The 17,499-nt window shown below is 37.5% G+C and overlaps 2 protein-coding genes across 2 annotated transcripts; both read right to left on the bottom strand.

Moving 5' to 3' along the window:
* Positions 1-3,407: 3,407 nt before the first annotated feature.
* Positions 3,408-7,487, bottom strand: LOC113727710 (protein cornichon homolog 4-like). Its single transcript, XM_027252024.2, has 5 exons — positions 7,109-7,487; positions 5,731-5,912; positions 4,152-4,274; positions 3,993-4,055; positions 3,408-3,798 (listed from the first exon to the last, which is right to left on the bottom strand). Exons 1-4 carry the CDS (start codon positions 7,178-7,180, stop codon positions 4,019-4,021), a joined length of 414 nt encoding a protein of 137 aa, XP_027107825.1. The 5' UTR covers positions 7,181-7,487; the 3' UTR covers positions 3,408-3,798; positions 3,993-4,018.
* A 406-nt stretch (positions 7,488-7,893) lies between these two features.
* On the bottom strand, positions 7,894-12,321 carry LOC140035432 (uncharacterized). Its single transcript, XM_072076427.1, has 2 exons — positions 10,545-12,321; positions 7,894-9,821 (listed from the first exon to the last, which is right to left on the bottom strand). Exons 1-2 carry the CDS (start codon positions 11,566-11,568, stop codon positions 8,131-8,133), a joined length of 2,715 nt encoding a protein of 904 aa, XP_071932528.1. The 5' UTR covers positions 11,569-12,321; the 3' UTR covers positions 7,894-8,130.
* Between the last annotated feature and the right edge of the window lie 5,178 nt (positions 12,322-17,499).

Here is a 17,499-nt window from a genome sequence, read left to right as displayed (position 1 = left end):
TTGGATCCATCAATGGCAGTGCCAAGGACAACAGTTTGGACAAATGTGTCGAATATTTTATTTATGTGTATGTGTTTTTACCATGAAGGGGTACCAATATGTCACCTTCAAAATCCAGAAAACTGGAAATGGGGTCGGTTTTCGCAGGGAATAAATATAAACGCATGATGGACAGAAGTAACCTTTTGGCATCTATAAGAAACTCAATAAATAAATGTTTGGATTTGGCAGGAAGGCTTTGTTTTGATTCTTTTGAAGTGGCGAAGCCAAAGAATAAAGAACTACTATATGATTTAGGAAACACTAATTTATACGTTTATACAAGATTATAATTGTCTAATCTAATAATCGAAACCTAAAGGCTAAAACTGATGGACCATTTAGTGGAAAAAAAAAACCCTAGGTATCTCGGGGCAATATGATTGGACATCTGTTGTGCCGGGCATCCCTGTACAGCAATAATAGTTCATTATAAAGGATTTTTTTTTTTTAATCTAACGTAAACAATCTATTCTACTCTCATGTTATGGAGGGAGGGAGAAGCTCAGTTAACTGAGTTTCTGCAGATTTTTTTTTTTTTTACTAAAGAAAATGCTATACTTCCCCTTAATGTATCAAACGGGATTTGACCTTCTTATGAATATATGTTTTTCATGTTTATAACAACAAAAATAATAAATTTATGTTTAGTACGATTTTAATCCACACCTTTTCCTTTATTAATCACATAATTCCAATGCCAACCACTCTCTTTTTTTTCATTCTCTTATCATTAGATATCAAGAGTTCTATTCTATGATTGATCATCGAGGTGGTGCTTCTGGTAGATGTTTTCATTTGTCATTGCTCTCATTTTAGTTTTGATTTCTTTAATGAGAGTTGTTCAGGAAGACTCAAGACAGCACTACTCCTGTTTCTGAAGTTTGAAAGTTATCTTTGTCATATACGAGTCTACGACAGACACAAACTTCCAAGAAAGGAAAGGCTGATGACTTTTATTATTACTATTATTGGATAAAAAAAACCGATGAACTGCAAAAGCCTGTATATTAAAAGAGTGTGAAATGCATCTTACAAAATGATTTACAAACTTCCAAGTAACTGCATCTTGAGGTATGGACAAAGGTCGCTGTTGAATTTCATTTTCTTGGAATCACTTTCAGTGATGTCCAGAGAGTGTATATATGTATGTATATATATATATATATATATATATCTTTCAAAGAAGAAATCAGAATTAAATTACTAACCCTGAATCCCAAGTGTTTACCTCAAAAGCCGGCAACTCTTGAAGTCACCTAGGAAACTAATAACCTAACCCTCAATCCCCCCAAGGATCGATGTGGGATTTGGTGTGAAAAGGCCAGGGAGGGCCTCTGCTACTAAAGGTGTACTAACCCCCAAGACTCTTGGAAACCTCTCCACTCATTTCTTTTTCTTTCAACGAAAAAATCAGAATTAAATTACTAACCCTGAATTCCAGGTGTTTACCTCAAAAGCCTGCAACTCTTAAGACCACCTAGGGAACTAATAACCTAACCCTTAACCCCCCCCCCCCCGAGGATCGATGTGGGATTTGGTGTGGAAAGGCCAGGGAGCAACTCTTGAGGCCACCAGGGAACTAATAACTTAACCCTTAACCCCCTCTCCGAGGATCGATGTGGGATTTGGTGTGGAAAGGCCAGGGAGGGCCTCTGCTACTAAAGGTGTACTAACCCCCAAGACTCTCGGAAACCTCTCCACTCATTTATTTTTCTTTCAACGATGAAATCAGAATTAAATTACTAACCCTGAATCCCAGGTGTTTACCTCAAAAGCTGGCAACTCTTGAGGTCACCCAGGGAACTAATAACCTAACTCTCCCAAGGATCGATGTGGGATTTGGTGTAGAAAGGCCAGGGAGGGCCTCTGCTACTAAAGGTGTACTAACCCCCAAGACTCTCAGAAATCTCTCCACTCATTTCTTTTTTTTTTCAATGAAGAAATCAGAATTAAATTACTAATCCTGAATCCCATGTGTTTATTTCAAAAGCCGGCAACTCTTGAGGCCACCCAGGGAACTAATAACCTAACCCTTAACCCCCCAAGGATCGATGTGGGATTTGATATGGAAAGTCCAGGGAGGGCCTTTGCTACTAAAGGTGTACTAACCCCCAAGACTCTCGGAAACCTCTCCATTCATTTCCTTTTCTTTCAACGAAGAAATCAGAATTAAATTACTAACCCTGAATCCCAGGTGTTTATCTCAAAAGCCTGCAACTCTTGAGACCACCCAGGGAACTAATAACCTAACCCTTAACCTCCCGAGGATCGATGTGGGATTTGATGTGGAAAGGCTAGGGAGGGCCTTTGCTACTAAAGGTGTACTAACCCCCAAGACTCTTGGAAACCTCTTCATTCATTTCTTTTTTTTTTTCAACGAAGAAATCAGAATTAAATTACTAACCCTTAATCCCAGGTGTTTACCTCAAAAGCCGGCAACTCTTAGGGCCACCCAAGAAACTAATAACCTAACCCTTAACCCTTAACACAAGCATTTACAATTTATTAGTTTTTCTTTTAATTAGTTGTCTAGTGAGAATTAGAAAGCAACCAAAATGTTAAGATAACAAATCTCTCTCCATACACTTGCGTCTTTTTTCTTGTGTTTCTTTTTTGCACTTGTAGCTCGACTTAATGCAGAATTTTAACGGTCACTTCAGCTTCTAGTTAGCAGATTGTACTTGTAGCCTGTAATAGTGTAAAGCCCTGTTTAATTTAACTGGATTTTAGGGTGTGGATTGTTTAGGAATTTGCTCCCTCCCGAATAAGGTATGGATTTTTGGGTTGAGCTTCAAGAACAGGACGCTCAAGTTTAAAGGTGGGGAAACAAGCTAAGATATTTGCTCATGTTTGGCTGTGTGTCCATACCAACATAGATTCCATCTTTTATTATTTATTTATTTTTTTTGGATGACAACGAAACCCTCCTGCAGAACCAATGATGGTCCTATTGATGCCGGAGAAAATAGAAACAAATTGTTGAACAGTCAAATACCTTCACGTAATTTCGCATTTGTAATCACCAATGTCCAACTTTAACCTTAGCATGCTGCAAGAACTCATGCATTTGTCTATTGTATGGACGCCAATCCAAGTTGGTAAGAAAAGATCACTTTTTTACCAAAAAAAAAAAAAAAAAGTCGTGTAATTGAATCTCACTATCAATGTGTGGCCTATATTATGTTTAAATCTCATTATTGTCGATGTAAGGATTGTTTTAGTGAATGATCTGCAAGAAAAAATCTATACAAAAAATTGTCCAGTTCAAAGTGAAGAGGAATCAAGTGCCAGTACCAACCTAACCTACGAGGACTACAAATATTTCAACTCACCTTCTTCAATATGAGAAAATTACTATGCCCATCTTCTGAAAAATTCTGATTATGGATTTGAGCTAATTACTTGGTAAAAATAATTAATGTTTGCCCTCTTCAAGATGTCTTGGGTCACATCCACAAAGCAAGAAGACTCGCAAGTTTCCCTGCTGCTATACAGTATTTGGTTCCCAAAACAGGGTACAAATACAAGGTGGCTATGCAGAATTAAATTTGAAAAGATAAAATTCGCCTAAATCTGGCTGTGAAATACATCAATCAGGGCCGTCATGAGCAGAAAGCTTTATCTTGCATCTCCAGGTCCCAACCGAAAGATCTGCACATAAAGCCCACGATAAAGAACACTAATCAGCAGTTCGATGGTCTTACAGTCACGCCAAAACATTAGTCTTCAATCATAGAGATAATCCAGACCAAGAACCTGAAAAGAAACCATACATAAAACTAATTAGCAGTGACTGCAGAGAAGAGGATGACAACTTAAAGGATAATGAATTTAACAGGCTAGACCTTTAATAGTTGTGTCTGAAAAAGCAACAAATTAAGAACTAAGAAACTCCGACATTACGCTTTCAGAGAAAAACTAGCGGACCATAAAAACACAGTATCACATACATAGGGTAGACTTGCAAGCTGACTCCTTAATAATGCTCATCTTCCACAATGCTCCAAATCATCCTAAAAGTGACAGAGAACAAGGTGAAAATGAGTATTAAATCATACTTTACCATGTGCTACATGATACATAGTGGCAGTGTGACTCGTAATGCATACCAGAATATTGAACATGCCATAAGGACAATAAGATATCCCAGCTTATACAATCGTATCTTTTTCTCCCAGGGAAGCTGATTGAAGATCTCGGTTACATCTACCAAGTGGCGACGTTCAGTGTACCTAATCATGTGTTAACATCAGCCATCTGCACAAACTGTCACCTGCCAAATTGAAAAACACAATAGGGAAGGTAGAGGGAGGCCTAGCTTGCAACTTGGACACACTGTTCACTCTCAATATTTTAAAAAGGATCATAATCTTCCATCATTTATTCTAGGAAATCAATACTTAACAATCAAGAGGAGGTGCGCATTTCATGCAAATTGACGCAGATTATTATATGAGTTGAATGCCAAAACAAGAATATGAAACTGTCAAGTCAGAACAAAGCAGTTTTCCTTCTATCACAGCAAGGCACAAATTCTATATGATCTCTAAGAGACATCTTCCGCCCCTGCAAATTCTTCCTATTTCTTCAATCTAATAACTGTTAAGTAGCAGAAGGAAAATCATCCCAACCCCATAGTAGTTTCTTCTTTGTACTCATTCTGCTTAGACAAAGCATTAGTAGACTAGAGATAAAATTAACAAAATCCCCTTCTCCTTGAGTTCCTGCCAAGAGCGTCCTAACATGTGGCTTATTTGCTAATTTTGCTCAAGGATTGCATATCCAAATACGTTGAAAAAGAAACTATTTGCTGAAAGTATTAACCATGGATCAGCCATGACAGATCAAGAAAGGCCATTTTTACTCGGCATGATGTTTCAAGTACTCTTTGCAAGATGACTTTTTGCCTCTCCAGGAATTGACCAGTTAGATTGATCACTAAATTCACAATCTAACGTCCTTTTAGATTGCGATAACAAGGACTTTCAGAATGCTATGTTGTACAGCCCATGCCAAAATGTAAATAATTTACATATGTTACATACCAACTTAACAAGCAAAAACTAAATGCACTCAAACTGTTGAGACAAAATGCATTGTTAGAGTCAATTACTTCTCATGATAAACTCAGATGCATAATTACACAATTAGATCAAGCACCAACAATGTCTCCTATGTTAAGCCACAAAAACAAGTATATTCTGACAAAGGCAAGATTACTACATGAGGATTAAAGCATAGGAATACTGAAAAAATACACTACACAATGAAGCAAATATAATAAGCTTTGTTTCTGCCACTAAACTTTTTTGTCCAGAACCAATGGGAATCAAATTAATCCAAATCAAGAAATCTAATTTCAACCTTCAACTACCAAACCATGGTCCGACAAATTCAGTAACCAATTAATTTCAACTTTGAATTGACAATGCTAACAAGATTCACAGAAATCCAAGTCTTGAATCCAGTCAATTGTGCTGGTTTTGATAATAAGCTTGCATGTATTAAACTGCAGTAGTCTCATCAATATGATAATTTTATGAAATAATTACCTCATCAACATAAATTGCTCATTATAAGACACCGTTAATGAAGATATCATGTATTCCCTAACTGAAAAACTTAAGAGTGTTAAATTTTTCACACTGAACTTATATTCTTCTCTACCTTCTAGAGGTAAAAACTTACAATTTAAAGTCGTAATACAAGTATGGAAGACATAGCAGAAACATCATCCAGTGTGCTGTCACAAGATGGAGGAAACACAGAACTCCCTGAGTGATAAACTCTGGCAAAACAACGTTGTTTATCTTAGATGCTGAATCAAATGGGTTTATGTAATCAAACTCAAGGTCTGCCAAGCACATGAGCTGCAGTAAACAAGTTCATTTGTAAGATTCTTCTAAAACCAAATAACAATGAACTAATCTATATATAGTGAGCACATGGGGAGGAAGAAGATAGAAACCCTGTCAAAAGATAGCAAGGCATATAATACCATAGGAGCATATTATCAACCAGATTTTATGTTAAAACCTGTATGCCTAGAAGAGTTGTCCATATAGTTGACGTCAGCCGAGCTTGTGTTGCAAATGTAACCTTAGTAATCACTGTTACACTACTAGTCTTTCAAATCAGTGGGAGTCCATAAAAAATGCTTTAAAAGCGGAAATAACAGAGCACACTTGTTGATATCTCCCCCTCGCACTCCACTCAACCCAGAAGCACAATTATTATACACCTAGTAAATTCAAGTTCTAACCATGCAGAGATAGCTTCTGAGTTCAATACAAGCATGTGCATATCCATTGACAATAAAGAAGAAACGATGACCAACATTACATAATACAGCTCACATACTTAGCTCCTTACAAATCTCTAAAGCCTCTCTGCAAACACAATGTACAGACAGCACTCTTCCAACTGACTCACCTTGAATAGTCTTAGGAGCAAGTTGCTGCAACAGATGACAAGAACACTCAAGACACAGACTTAATAATCTCCATCGCCTCAATTCCTCATTCATCGCTTAGGTAGCCAAGAATTAAATATTCCCATCACACAAAATCATTCCGTCATTTAATACCCCTTTTGTTGGCTAACATACTAATAGCTAACCATTAAACATGTTCCCGTCATCTGCATTAATCATTTGTCAATTCTGGAACAGTTCAAGATCCAAGAACACGTCCATTTTATAAATTTCCAGCTCTAATTGATCATGTTTATGGTAAAAAAAAAATGCTCCATACCGAAGGGGCCAACTTAATTCATAAGGCTGCTATGTTAAAAATCAAATCTTTAACCTCCCAAATCAAAACAACTAGAGATTATCATATGCATGGTCAATAATCCCTTTTATTTTCTTATTCTGCTAATTTCAAAAAGAATTATCTAAGTTTAACTGCATAATTCTACAACCTAGGACGTCCCAGGTAAGAGTGCAGCAACCCATTCTAGAAATCTAATTATTGCATCCTATTCATAATGACCTCAAAGGGAATCTTAAATTGTAAAAAATACAAAAGAAATGCAAGAAAAAAATATTTCTGAGCTTATAATTTACCTGATAGAGGATAATACCAAGAAGAGCAATTAGGATGAAAAAGGATAATAACCAAGCAATTAGATCACCCATGCTTTAGTTACTATCCTCCGGCCCTTTTTTTTTTCTCCTATTGAATTTTCTATCTATCTCTCTCTTTTCCTCTTCAAACAAGCTGTAGAACTTTGAGTACTTCACAACTCCACTTCTTTTGAGTTCCAACCTGACAGGGCTTAGATTCGGGGGCATCAAAGTTTAATATTTTGCGGGATTTACCGCTTTTAGTCCCCAGGTTTTTGTTTCAGTTCCGGATTAGTCCTCATGTTTTGGTTTTGAAAACTAGCCGTGGCAGCTATGCAATTGGGTAAAATAGATGAAGACCCTAAGTTGGAATGAAATTGAGCTAAACTTTTGGGATGTTTCACAAAATTTTACTCTTTATTAACACATATGTACTAAGTGTGTGGGGGTGTTGCCGAGACCGTTCTTTTTTTTTCTGATGTGGCAAAATGTTATTGGACAATTTGTGGTCGTCCTTGAATGTGTTTGTGCAAAAAAAAAAAAAATCCAAAATGCTAAGACCGTTGTCTTTGTAAATTTTTTTTTTTTTTTTTGTCAAACTTCAGCTGTATTATATAATTCAATGATTAGTCTGCATAGCAGATTTACAAAAGGCTGGCAACTGCCAGGAAATCATTGTGGGCTTCTTTGTTAAGCCACACAGGGAAGGATTGCTTCCACCTAGTTTCATGTACCAAGTTAATAGCAAACTTAGCTAGCCTATGGCTACACAGGTTCATTTCCCTCCTTATGTGAAAGAAGGAGCATTTCCAGAATGAAAGACTCAACTGCTTTATGTCTTCAATGAGCATGTCCAGAGAGGTTAGACCTTGGCCTCCTATATTGATTCTATCCACCACTGCTTTGCAGTCCGAGAGGATCAATAAGGATGTCATATCTTCCTCAATAGCCTTGCTCAATGCTGTTCTAATAGTGATAGCCTCCATTTCAGCTGCATCTCTACCTCCTGGCTGCGGGATAGATCAAGTCGTCAGAATCCTGCCATTGTTAGTTTTAGCAATGATTCCAACTCCTGCTTTCGTTCTGGTTTGATTCATTCCTGCATCCGTATACATAATGGAAACATGTTGTTCCATTAGTCCAACTAACATGCTCTGTCTGTCCTCTGGTTGGGGACCCGTACCATTGGTCATCTCTGAATTCCTTCCTGCTTCATCAAACTCTATCCATTCTTCCATTGCTTTTTTGGATATCAGGTCACTTCCTTTCAGATCCTGGTTAAAGTTCCACCCGTTTCTTGCCTTCCAAATTTGCCAGAGGAAATTTGCTGTAATTTCAATGTGTTTATTCCCATCCTCCCTTGCTCTGGCACCCTGCATATGTTCCCACCATTTCCAAAAGTTCCAGTTATGTTCTTCAATGCCATCCCAAGAGACAGGAAATGTTGCCCAAGCTAGCCCTCTAGATTTGCAGTGAAAAAGTGCATGTTCAGTCGTTTCTGATTCTTCCCCGCAGCATTTGCATATCGGATCACCCTTGCCTGTCCTTCTAAAAATTTCCTCATTGGTTGGGAGGATACAATGAAGACATTTCCACAAGAAATGTTTAATTTTATGTTTGATATTCAGTCCCCAAAGTTGATTCCAGACCTTGGATCTTTCCTTGTTTGTACTGGAGTTTACCTTTGCCTTATTCTTTTCACTGCTCTCTTTGAATCTCTCCTTGGCCTTAGCATACCCAGATTTAGAAGAGTAGCAACCATTATCAGTAAATGTCCATTTGAATCTGTCATTCTTTTGGAATACGCTGAGGGGAATAGCCATGATCGCCTCTGCCTCTTCCTTTGAAAACAGTCCTTGAATGATGTCATTGTTCCATTTCCTCCCCTTGATCAAACTGCTAACTTTGGTTAGTTGGTAGCCATTTGGTTTTGGGGAGGAGACTCTTCCATTTTTTGAAATATCTAACCATCTATCTTCCCATATTTCCACTGTTGATCCATCCCCAACTTGCTTCCAGATTCCACTTTCAAGCAACTTTAAAGAGCTATGCAGACTTTGCCAAATCCATGATGCTCCAGCTTTTACTTTGGATTGAAAGATATTGGAATTAGGGAAATATCTGTTTTTCATGACTTTACTTACTAACAAGTTGGGACAGGTAATAAGTCGCCAAACTTGTTTGGCAAGCAAAGCTTCATTAAAACAGAGCAGATCCCTAAATCCAAGACCACCATTTTCTTTCCTATCAGCAATATCCTCCCATTTCTTCCAATGCATTCTTGTTTCCCCTTGATCATTTCCCCACCAAAATCTGGCCATTAAACCACTTAGCTCTTTGCACAGGTTCTTTGATAATCTGAACACGGACATGGCATAGGATGGCAGAGCAGTGGCAACTGATTTGAGTAGCACATCTTTCCCTGCATTACTCAGCAATTTCCCTTTCCAGTTCTGCATTCTAGACATCAAATTTTCTCTAATGAATCTGAACACACTGTTTTTCGATCTTCCAACCACTAGGGGTAGGCCCAAGTACTTTCCTTGTGTAACTTGTTGGATTCCTCCTAACTTCTGTAGCACCTCCTCCATCTCCCTGCTGCCTGTGTTTTTACTGAAGATGACTGCTGATTTGTTGATGTTGACTTGTTGTCCTGAGGCCTTTCCATAGCATTCCAGTATCTCTTTTATGTGCCCTGCTTCATCACCATTAGCTTTACAAAAAATGAGTGAGTCGTCAGCAAAAAACAAATGGGATACATTGGGGCCTTGTCTGGCAATTTTGACACCTGAAATTTGTTTGTTACTGACAGCATTGTTTAGGAGATTAGAAAGCCCTTCAGCACAGAACAGGAATAGGTACGGGGAAAGGGGATCTCCCTGTCTAATTTCTCTAGAAGGGATAACATACCCTCGCTTCTCACCATTAATATTGAAAGAATAGGACACAGAGGAAAGGCAGCTATGCATCCATCTAATCCACAGAGGGGCAAATCCCATTTTACAGAAAATGGCATAAAGGAATTTCCACTCGACTCTATCATAGGCTTTGGAAAGATCAAGCTTAATGGCCATGTACCCTTCCTTCCCCTTCCTTTTTAATTTCAGCCAGTGCATATATTCGTGAGCAACCATGACATTGTCAAGAATTTGCCTATTTGGAACAAAGGCTGCCTGAGAATAACTAATGCAAGAGTTAAGAAGAGGTTTGAGTCTGTTCACCAAAATTTTGGAAATTATTTTGTAAAAAACATTACATAGACTGATAGGCCTAAAGTGAGCAAGATTGAGGGGGTTGTCTATTTTAGGAATAAGGGTGACCAGAGTCTCATTGATAGCTTTGGAGAGGAAACCAGTATGAAAAAAACCTTGGATAGTATCAATAATATCAACTTTGATAATATTCCAAAATCTTTGAAAAAACACAGGGGACATACCATCAGGCCCTGGGGATTTGTTTGGGTGCATGGAGAACACAGCAATTCTGATTTCCTTCTCAGTAACAGGTCTGGTAAGTTGCAAATTCATCTGTTCAGTGATAGTCCTCGGAATACCATTTAATATCTCATCAAAGTCTGATGGCTTCGAAGATGTGAAAAGCTGATTGTAGAAGTGAGTAATCTCCTCTCCAAACTCCTCCTCTGTTGTGCACCATCCTCCTTGTTCCTTCTCAAGCCTGGTAATTCTATTCCTCTTCCTTCGGCCATTCACCACAGCATGAAAATAAGCTGTGTTCTTATCCCCACTTTGAAGCCAATTGATTCTAGCCCTCTGGTTCCAATAAAGTTCCTCTTGTTTATAAGCTTCAGAAAGCTGCTTCCTAAGCATTTTAATGGCCTCTTTAGCATTGTTACCGTTCCTGGACCTTGTAGCATGAATCTCCTCTTTGATCCTTTTGATTTCTTTTTTGCTATTTAGCTTTAGCGATCTACTCCAGGCTGACAGATTCATTCTGCACTGTTTGATCTTCCTGCTGATTCTCACTCCTCTAGACCCCACTTGGTTTTTACCCCACGCCTCTTGGATTATGCCCTCCACTTCCCTGTATTGCAACCATCTGGAGTCAAAGTGGAATCTTCTTTTTGGTTTTCTGATTCTAGGCTCTGTCTCCAGGAGGAGGATGTTGTGATCAGATGCTTCCACTTCAATATGGGTCACTCTTGCATCTTTGAATACTTCACACCACTCTTTACTTGCAAGAGCTCTGTCCAATCTCTGCTTAATTTCTCCATCCCCCTCCCACAGGTTACTCCAAGTCCAAGGGAGGCCCTCAAAACCAATATCCAGGAGCTCATTGTTGTTAATGAATCCTTTAAAGTCAGAGAAAGTCCAATTAGGCCTCACCCTGCCCCCCCATTTTTCATCATTGGAAATAATGTCATTAAAATCCCCAATTAAGACTTTATTTTTACCCCAGGTTCTGCTCCTATTAGTCAAAAAATCCCATTGGTTCTTCCTCATATTATCATCAGTGCTAGCATAAACAAAATGCACCACCAGGTCTCAGCATCGTTATCAGTTTTCAACAGAAGTTCCAAAGTAAAGGGGGTTGATAAAACATCCAAAACATTGGTAGCATTTTTCCAAAAAACAGCGAGACCACCAGCTTTACCTACAGGGTCCACTAAAACCATTTCCTCGTAACCTATTTTCTTTTTAAATCCATTCAAAAAATTTTTTGGTTTTTAGTTTCGCATAAAAAAATAATATTAGGGGAGTGAAGGTGGATTACCTCCTTAAGGCAGGGAATAGTCAAGGAGCTCCCTGCCCCTCGACAATTCCACGCCGCAACTATCATGTGATCTTGGGAGACCACTTAAGGCCGGCCTCCGTGACCTCAGAAATTGGCAGCTCGTCGTACTCTTGCTTCCGCTTACACCTCTTCGCCAAGCCCTCATCAATTTGCATAAGGTTGCCTTCTTCCTCCTCTTCTGAAGGTTTCCTTTTTGCAGCCACCGAAATAGTTTCAATGTTCATGTCCACATCTGATAGCGGTATTCTACCCAACTGACCTTGTTGCCCTTTGCCATCTTTCCTGGCTACCTTAACCTGCTTCCCGCCTTTAAAACCCATCGCCTTCCCCGTAGGATTAAGTCTGCTTACTCCTTGGTTTGCATCTGCTGGCACTACGACGGAATCTCCGAGAGAGGAGAAGTTCTCTTCTGTTCTGATGTTTTCAACCGTTATTTCCATTAGTTCCACCCGGTCCTGTTTGACATCCTCCTTAGTTTGAGGACTTCTTAGAGTTGGACTGCTAATTGGGCCTGGTCTAGTGCAACATTTGGCTTCCCCAAGGGCCCATCTGCTTTCATCTTGTTTTTTCGAGTTTTCAGATTCGGGTTTACCAGACCTTAAGTCCGCCCCGCCCGTATTTGAAATTTGACTTTGGATCTTTGGTTCCCCCTCTTTCCCTGACAAGACTGAGTCGTCTTCCCGCTCTTTCCGAACAGTCTTCAGTTCATCCTGTTCAGTTCGCCTGGAATCCAAGCCCCAAGACTGTTGAACGATGTATTCTCCATCAAATAGAAGCCTCTGAGCAGCCCGAGTCATCGATTCTTTCGGCTCCCTAGAGAAATCTGATCGATACTCTGTTCTCTTTTTTGGGGACGTTCCTTTGGCCATAGCTCTCATCCAGGCCCCGTATTGAGGTTTGAAGTTACCCCTGTTTGTACCTGCTTTGAACCTACAAACTTTGTCATTGTGCCCAATCAAACCGCATCCATAGCAGAAGTCTGGGCACTTTTCGTACTTGAAATCCACCCATATACTCGTTCCTTTTAACTTGACCACAGTTCCTCTAAGCAGGGGAAGGGAAGTATTAAACACAACTTTCAGCTTTATATGTCTCCCTTCTTTGCTTCCCCCCAAAGGGATGATAATGTCCTCTACAGCTTCAAAAATACCACCAATCTTTATCCCAATTTCTTTAGTGATCCAATGAACTGGCAAGTTCCATAATTGAACCCAAATGTGCGCACTTTGAAATGCCTCCATTCGGCGATCAATTCCTTCTTCCCACACCTTAACATTGAGGAGCTGATTATCTATTGTGTAAGGTCTTCCAACCAGAACCTTTTCCATATCCATCGCATCAGAGAAATTGAATTGGAATAGATTTGCCCCTAATTCAACTGCCACCATGTTCTTTGGGAAACCCCACACTTGATTGACAAAGTTCTTCACTCCCGTGAAGTTGGCATTTCTATCTCCCATTACTCTTCCAAAAAGGCTTTTCCTGCATTCTTCCTTGCCTAAATCCTCATCTACCCCGTCCAGTGTAATACCTGAACTTTCTTTGTTGGATAGATCAAATCTGTCGAACACTTCCACGAGATCATCAGCCATGTTTCGAGGAGATATTAAATGGTATATCAGGCTCCACCCACGATGAGTTGCTACTTGACCGACCTGCACAAAGGAAATCAAATTCAATTGTTCAATATGGACGCATGAACAAAACCCAGAGCCAAGAAATTAGAAAAAACAAGAGTTTTTAAAAAATGCAGGAATTAACGGAATTTTAGCAAGAGAAGGATGTTTTTGTTGTTTTTTCCAAGAGAGAGGGACGAGACTGGAGAGGAGCTACTATAAACAAAGGTCCAGGGGCTGGAGGAAATGGGTTTAAGATTCTCGCAAAGACTTCTACTCCTACAGAAGAGGAGGCAAGGCTCTCAAACTAGAGAGGGAAGCTCTCAACTAGAGAGGCAACTGTAATGTTAGAGAATAGATTTTTAGGCTTCTTTTGACCGTTGTCTTTGTAAATGAATGGTACATTTATTGTCTTCATTTTGGTGGTATACGATTGGACCACTTTACCATTTCTGTTCCGCCTTTTCCCATATGTATTGGGAAGTGATTGTCATCATTGCAATAACTCAGTTTAGTTGACTATCAGAACAAATGTATTCCAGTTTTGCCCTCCCATTATATTTTTCTTACCAGCCACAACGAATTGGTTTGCACTTGTCAAGAGGTCAATTTTTATTTACACTTGGGTTGCATTTGTAAAAAACCATCATTCCTTCACTGTCGACGGCTGTTGAAAGAATAACTGTGGCAATTTCTTTTGTTCTGTCCAACCCACCGCAATTTCTTTGTTCTGCCCAAGCCACCGTTGCCGGTAAAGCTATTTGGCAATTTGACAAGCTTGGAGCAGGATGGGATGAATATTGTGAACAGAATATTACTAACGAACATCACATGCTACTGCTTCGACATATTGGGAATTTATTCTTTGATGTTATTAATTTTTGTGAATTGCAACAACAAGTTAATCTCAGCTGGACAGTCCCCCTAACAAACCTTCATCTTCAGCAAGATTGTATACATTCATAATACATCTTTATCCTTTCCATTTCATACTAATGTTTCAATCCTACATTATTTATTCCAACAAAAATATTTCTTATGTGCAGCTCGTGCCGATCCACCAACTCATGAAGAAATAGTTGTGACATCTTCACTTCAACCTCATTTCTCACAAGACTCATCCACTTCAGTATGCTTCTATCAAAGCTTTCACTCAGCCGACCCGTATACGTTGGTAAAAAAATCCTTATCGTATTCTCCCTTATCATATTTTCCTTAAAATTATTCTCTACCTAACTTATTTCCTTCAACTCGGCTCCCTAACTTTTACTTTTTGAATCAGCAAATCCCACGATTTGTTGACTACTTTCTCAATGAACAAAAAACTACATTTATAGCTCTCAAAACTGGAGATAACATAATAGAAATTGGAATGAAAGGCAAGCGGCTCAAAAAAAATTGGAAAGCTTTCATTCTTCAACATCAACTCCAACACAATGACGTCCTTATTTTCATTCCAGAATCGAAGACCGTCTTTACTGTTTTAATATTTGACAGCAATGGAGATGAAAAAATGTTCCCTTGGTACCCTGTATTTCATATCCATTACTATAATTAGCCAGTTTATTATTATAATTAGTCATTAACTTTTTGTATCTGTAACATTATTCATAAATTATGTTATCCTTATTTATTAATGCTTTGTGATTAATCAATAAACATGGTTTCATAGCTAAAAATACTAAAAAAAAAAGATAAAAATCAATTATAAATTAACCGTGTTAAGAAGGTATTCAATTGGTGATGGCATTCTTTCAAACGGGAAATTACTCAAAGCTAACCTACTCAAGATTGTGGTCTTATTCTACCTCCGTTCTCCACCATTCGCATCTTTTCTTTTTAGTTCCACTTGGGAATAATAAAATGAAGAACTCCCTTCTGCAGGGGCAACTAGCTCCATTGGAATAGTGACTTAAGAGAATATTCATTCCTTGGTAGTTGAAAAGGCAAACTCAAGTAATAACTTCATATATAACCGTCATTTATTTTACGAAAAAATTTATTTATTCAAAAGCAAAAAATTTGCCGCAATATATTTTACCATTATCCAGCATTTCATATCCAATTTATCAAATCATCACCTTCTACCTTATAAATAAAAATTTAGATATAAATGAAATAAACATCAACAACTGACAAACCATTCCTACCGCTTTTCCATTTATAACTTTTAATGCTTGGACCATTCTAACACTTTTCGGCTATGATATACACCACTCTCCTACATTTACTCCTTTCTTGCTTTTACTTTTCATTATATGATTTCATCTTATTTCACTTCCCCACTGAACTCTCACCTTAATAATTCCATATTTATCCTAATCCAAACTCAACAATCTATACAGTTTACATGTTTCTTCGTCGGGCATAATTGCATTGATCCACCGCGCGTAGCGCGGTCACACCCTCCTAGTCTTATACTACGAGACAAGAAGTGACTGATGAAGATTCTATATTCATTATCTTTTCATAAAAATTTTGATTATTACTTGCTGTATTAGATTTTATATTTTCAAATCCTTACTCCAATTTCTAAATTAATCAAGAAAATTTGAGAAATATGATAATGGTGTGTTTATACTTAACACAATAGCAACAATACATTGCTATTGATACAAGAAAAGTCAAAATTATAATAAGAGTTTTGATAGAAGAATACAACTTATGGTATGGGAATCAAAATCAATGATTTGAACCCATTTCCCACAAAGTTAAATGCCAAATTTATTTGCTCTTTTTTTTTTCTTATTATTCTACTCTTTATAATTTCTATCCTTTATAACAAATACGTGAAATTCACTATGACAAATTGCAAAGGTTAAGTTGCAATTATACCGGCTCTTCATAGTTCGTTTTATATGGAAGAACTAATTTCTTCTTCTAGTGAGATATAATTATATTTTACCTTTCATTTTGTACTGTTGATAAATTTAAATTTCAAATTAGAGGGCGTTTGGATTAGATTTTTTGGAGAGTTTTTGTAGAAAAATTAATAAAGCAATTTTTTTTTAAGATGTCATGTATGTGAAATAAATAGTGGTAAAAATGTAAAAAAGAATAATCTCAAAAAAACCCAAAAACTTTTTTCAAACAAGACAATTATTCGAGTACTGCTTGCAAAGATACTAGGGATGGCAACGGGGAGCGGAGTCCTCACCCGCCTAGCTTCTCCCACGGATGCACCCGCGAAACTAATAAAAATTTGTTATATAATTTTATTATAGTCAAATTTTAGTAAATAATCAAGCACTAAAATATCAATACATTACAAAGTTATTACCCAATGTAATTTTACAATTAAAATTCATAAAAACTATCAAATAAAAATTATTTGAATACAATCTAACATGACAAAACAAATACAACTAAAGTAGTTAAATTTTCGCTTTTGATACAAATACAATTACTAAATTATTATTATATTTTTTTGAGAAAAAAATGTTATTATATCAAGTATTATTAGAAATTTAGTATAAATATATTAGTAAATTTATTATAACTAATTAATAATTTCTATTAGTAGACATATATAATTATTAGTATAATTAATAATATCAATTATATTACATATGCTAATATACAATAAATAATATATATAACTAATAATATCATTATTATAAGATTGTAACTAATTAATTTAAATATTATATATATTTGCATATTTATTAACATTTTTTAACGGGTGAGGGGCGGGGGTATCCCCGTCCCTCCGCCCCATTTCTAAATGGATGAAAAAATTCCCCCTGCGCCGCCCTCACCCCCACCTCATTAGCCCCTGCAGATACCTGTCCCAATTGCCATTCTTAAAAGACACTTGTAGAACATGAAACTTGAGTGGAGGTCAACGTAATTTAAAGAACTAGAGGGGAGACGATCGAAAATTACATCAATCCTCTAATAATCCTGTTCTACCCCACGGATTGTGTCAAAAGACCGAAACGACCTCGTTTCATTTTTTCCAACTCGAATTTTCTTTGCATCTTTGTCTTGAGGAAAAAGAAAAGAAAAGAAAGGAAAAGAAAA

This window comes from Coffea arabica, chromosome 2c, assembly GCF_036785885.1.
Source record: "Coffea arabica cultivar ET-39 chromosome 2c, Coffea Arabica ET-39 HiFi, whole genome shotgun sequence".
Taxonomy (NCBI): domain Eukaryota; kingdom Viridiplantae; phylum Streptophyta; class Magnoliopsida; order Gentianales; family Rubiaceae; genus Coffea; species Coffea arabica.
Note: the sequence above shows the minus strand (reverse complement) of the source record. Positions and strands in the feature narration are given on the sequence as shown.

What these genes read in the sequence shown, in the direction of transcription:
- LOC140035432 (XM_072076427.1), bottom strand. Translation starts at nt 11,568, where the DNA reads ATGAGGAAGAACCAATGGGATTTTTTGACTAATAGGAGCAGAACCTGG. An exon ending in CAAATCCCCAGGGCCTGATG is followed by an intron (nt 9,822 to 10,544) that starts GTATGTCCCCTG and finishes TTTTTTGTAAAG; the next exon opens with CTAATGGTGATGAAGCAGGG.
- LOC113727710 (XM_027252024.2), bottom strand. Translation starts at nt 7,180, where the DNA reads ATGGGTGATCTAATTGCTTGGTTATTATCCTTTTTCATCCTAATTGCT. An exon ending in TTGTATTACGACTTTAAATT is followed by an intron (nt 4,275 to 5,730) that starts GTAAGTTTTTAC and finishes ACACATGATTAG; the next exon opens with GTACACTGAACGTCGCCACT. An exon ending in ATGGCATGTTCAATATTCTG is followed by an intron (nt 4,056 to 4,151) that starts GTATGCATTACG and finishes TGTCACTTTTAG; the next exon opens with GATGATTTGGAGCATTGTGG.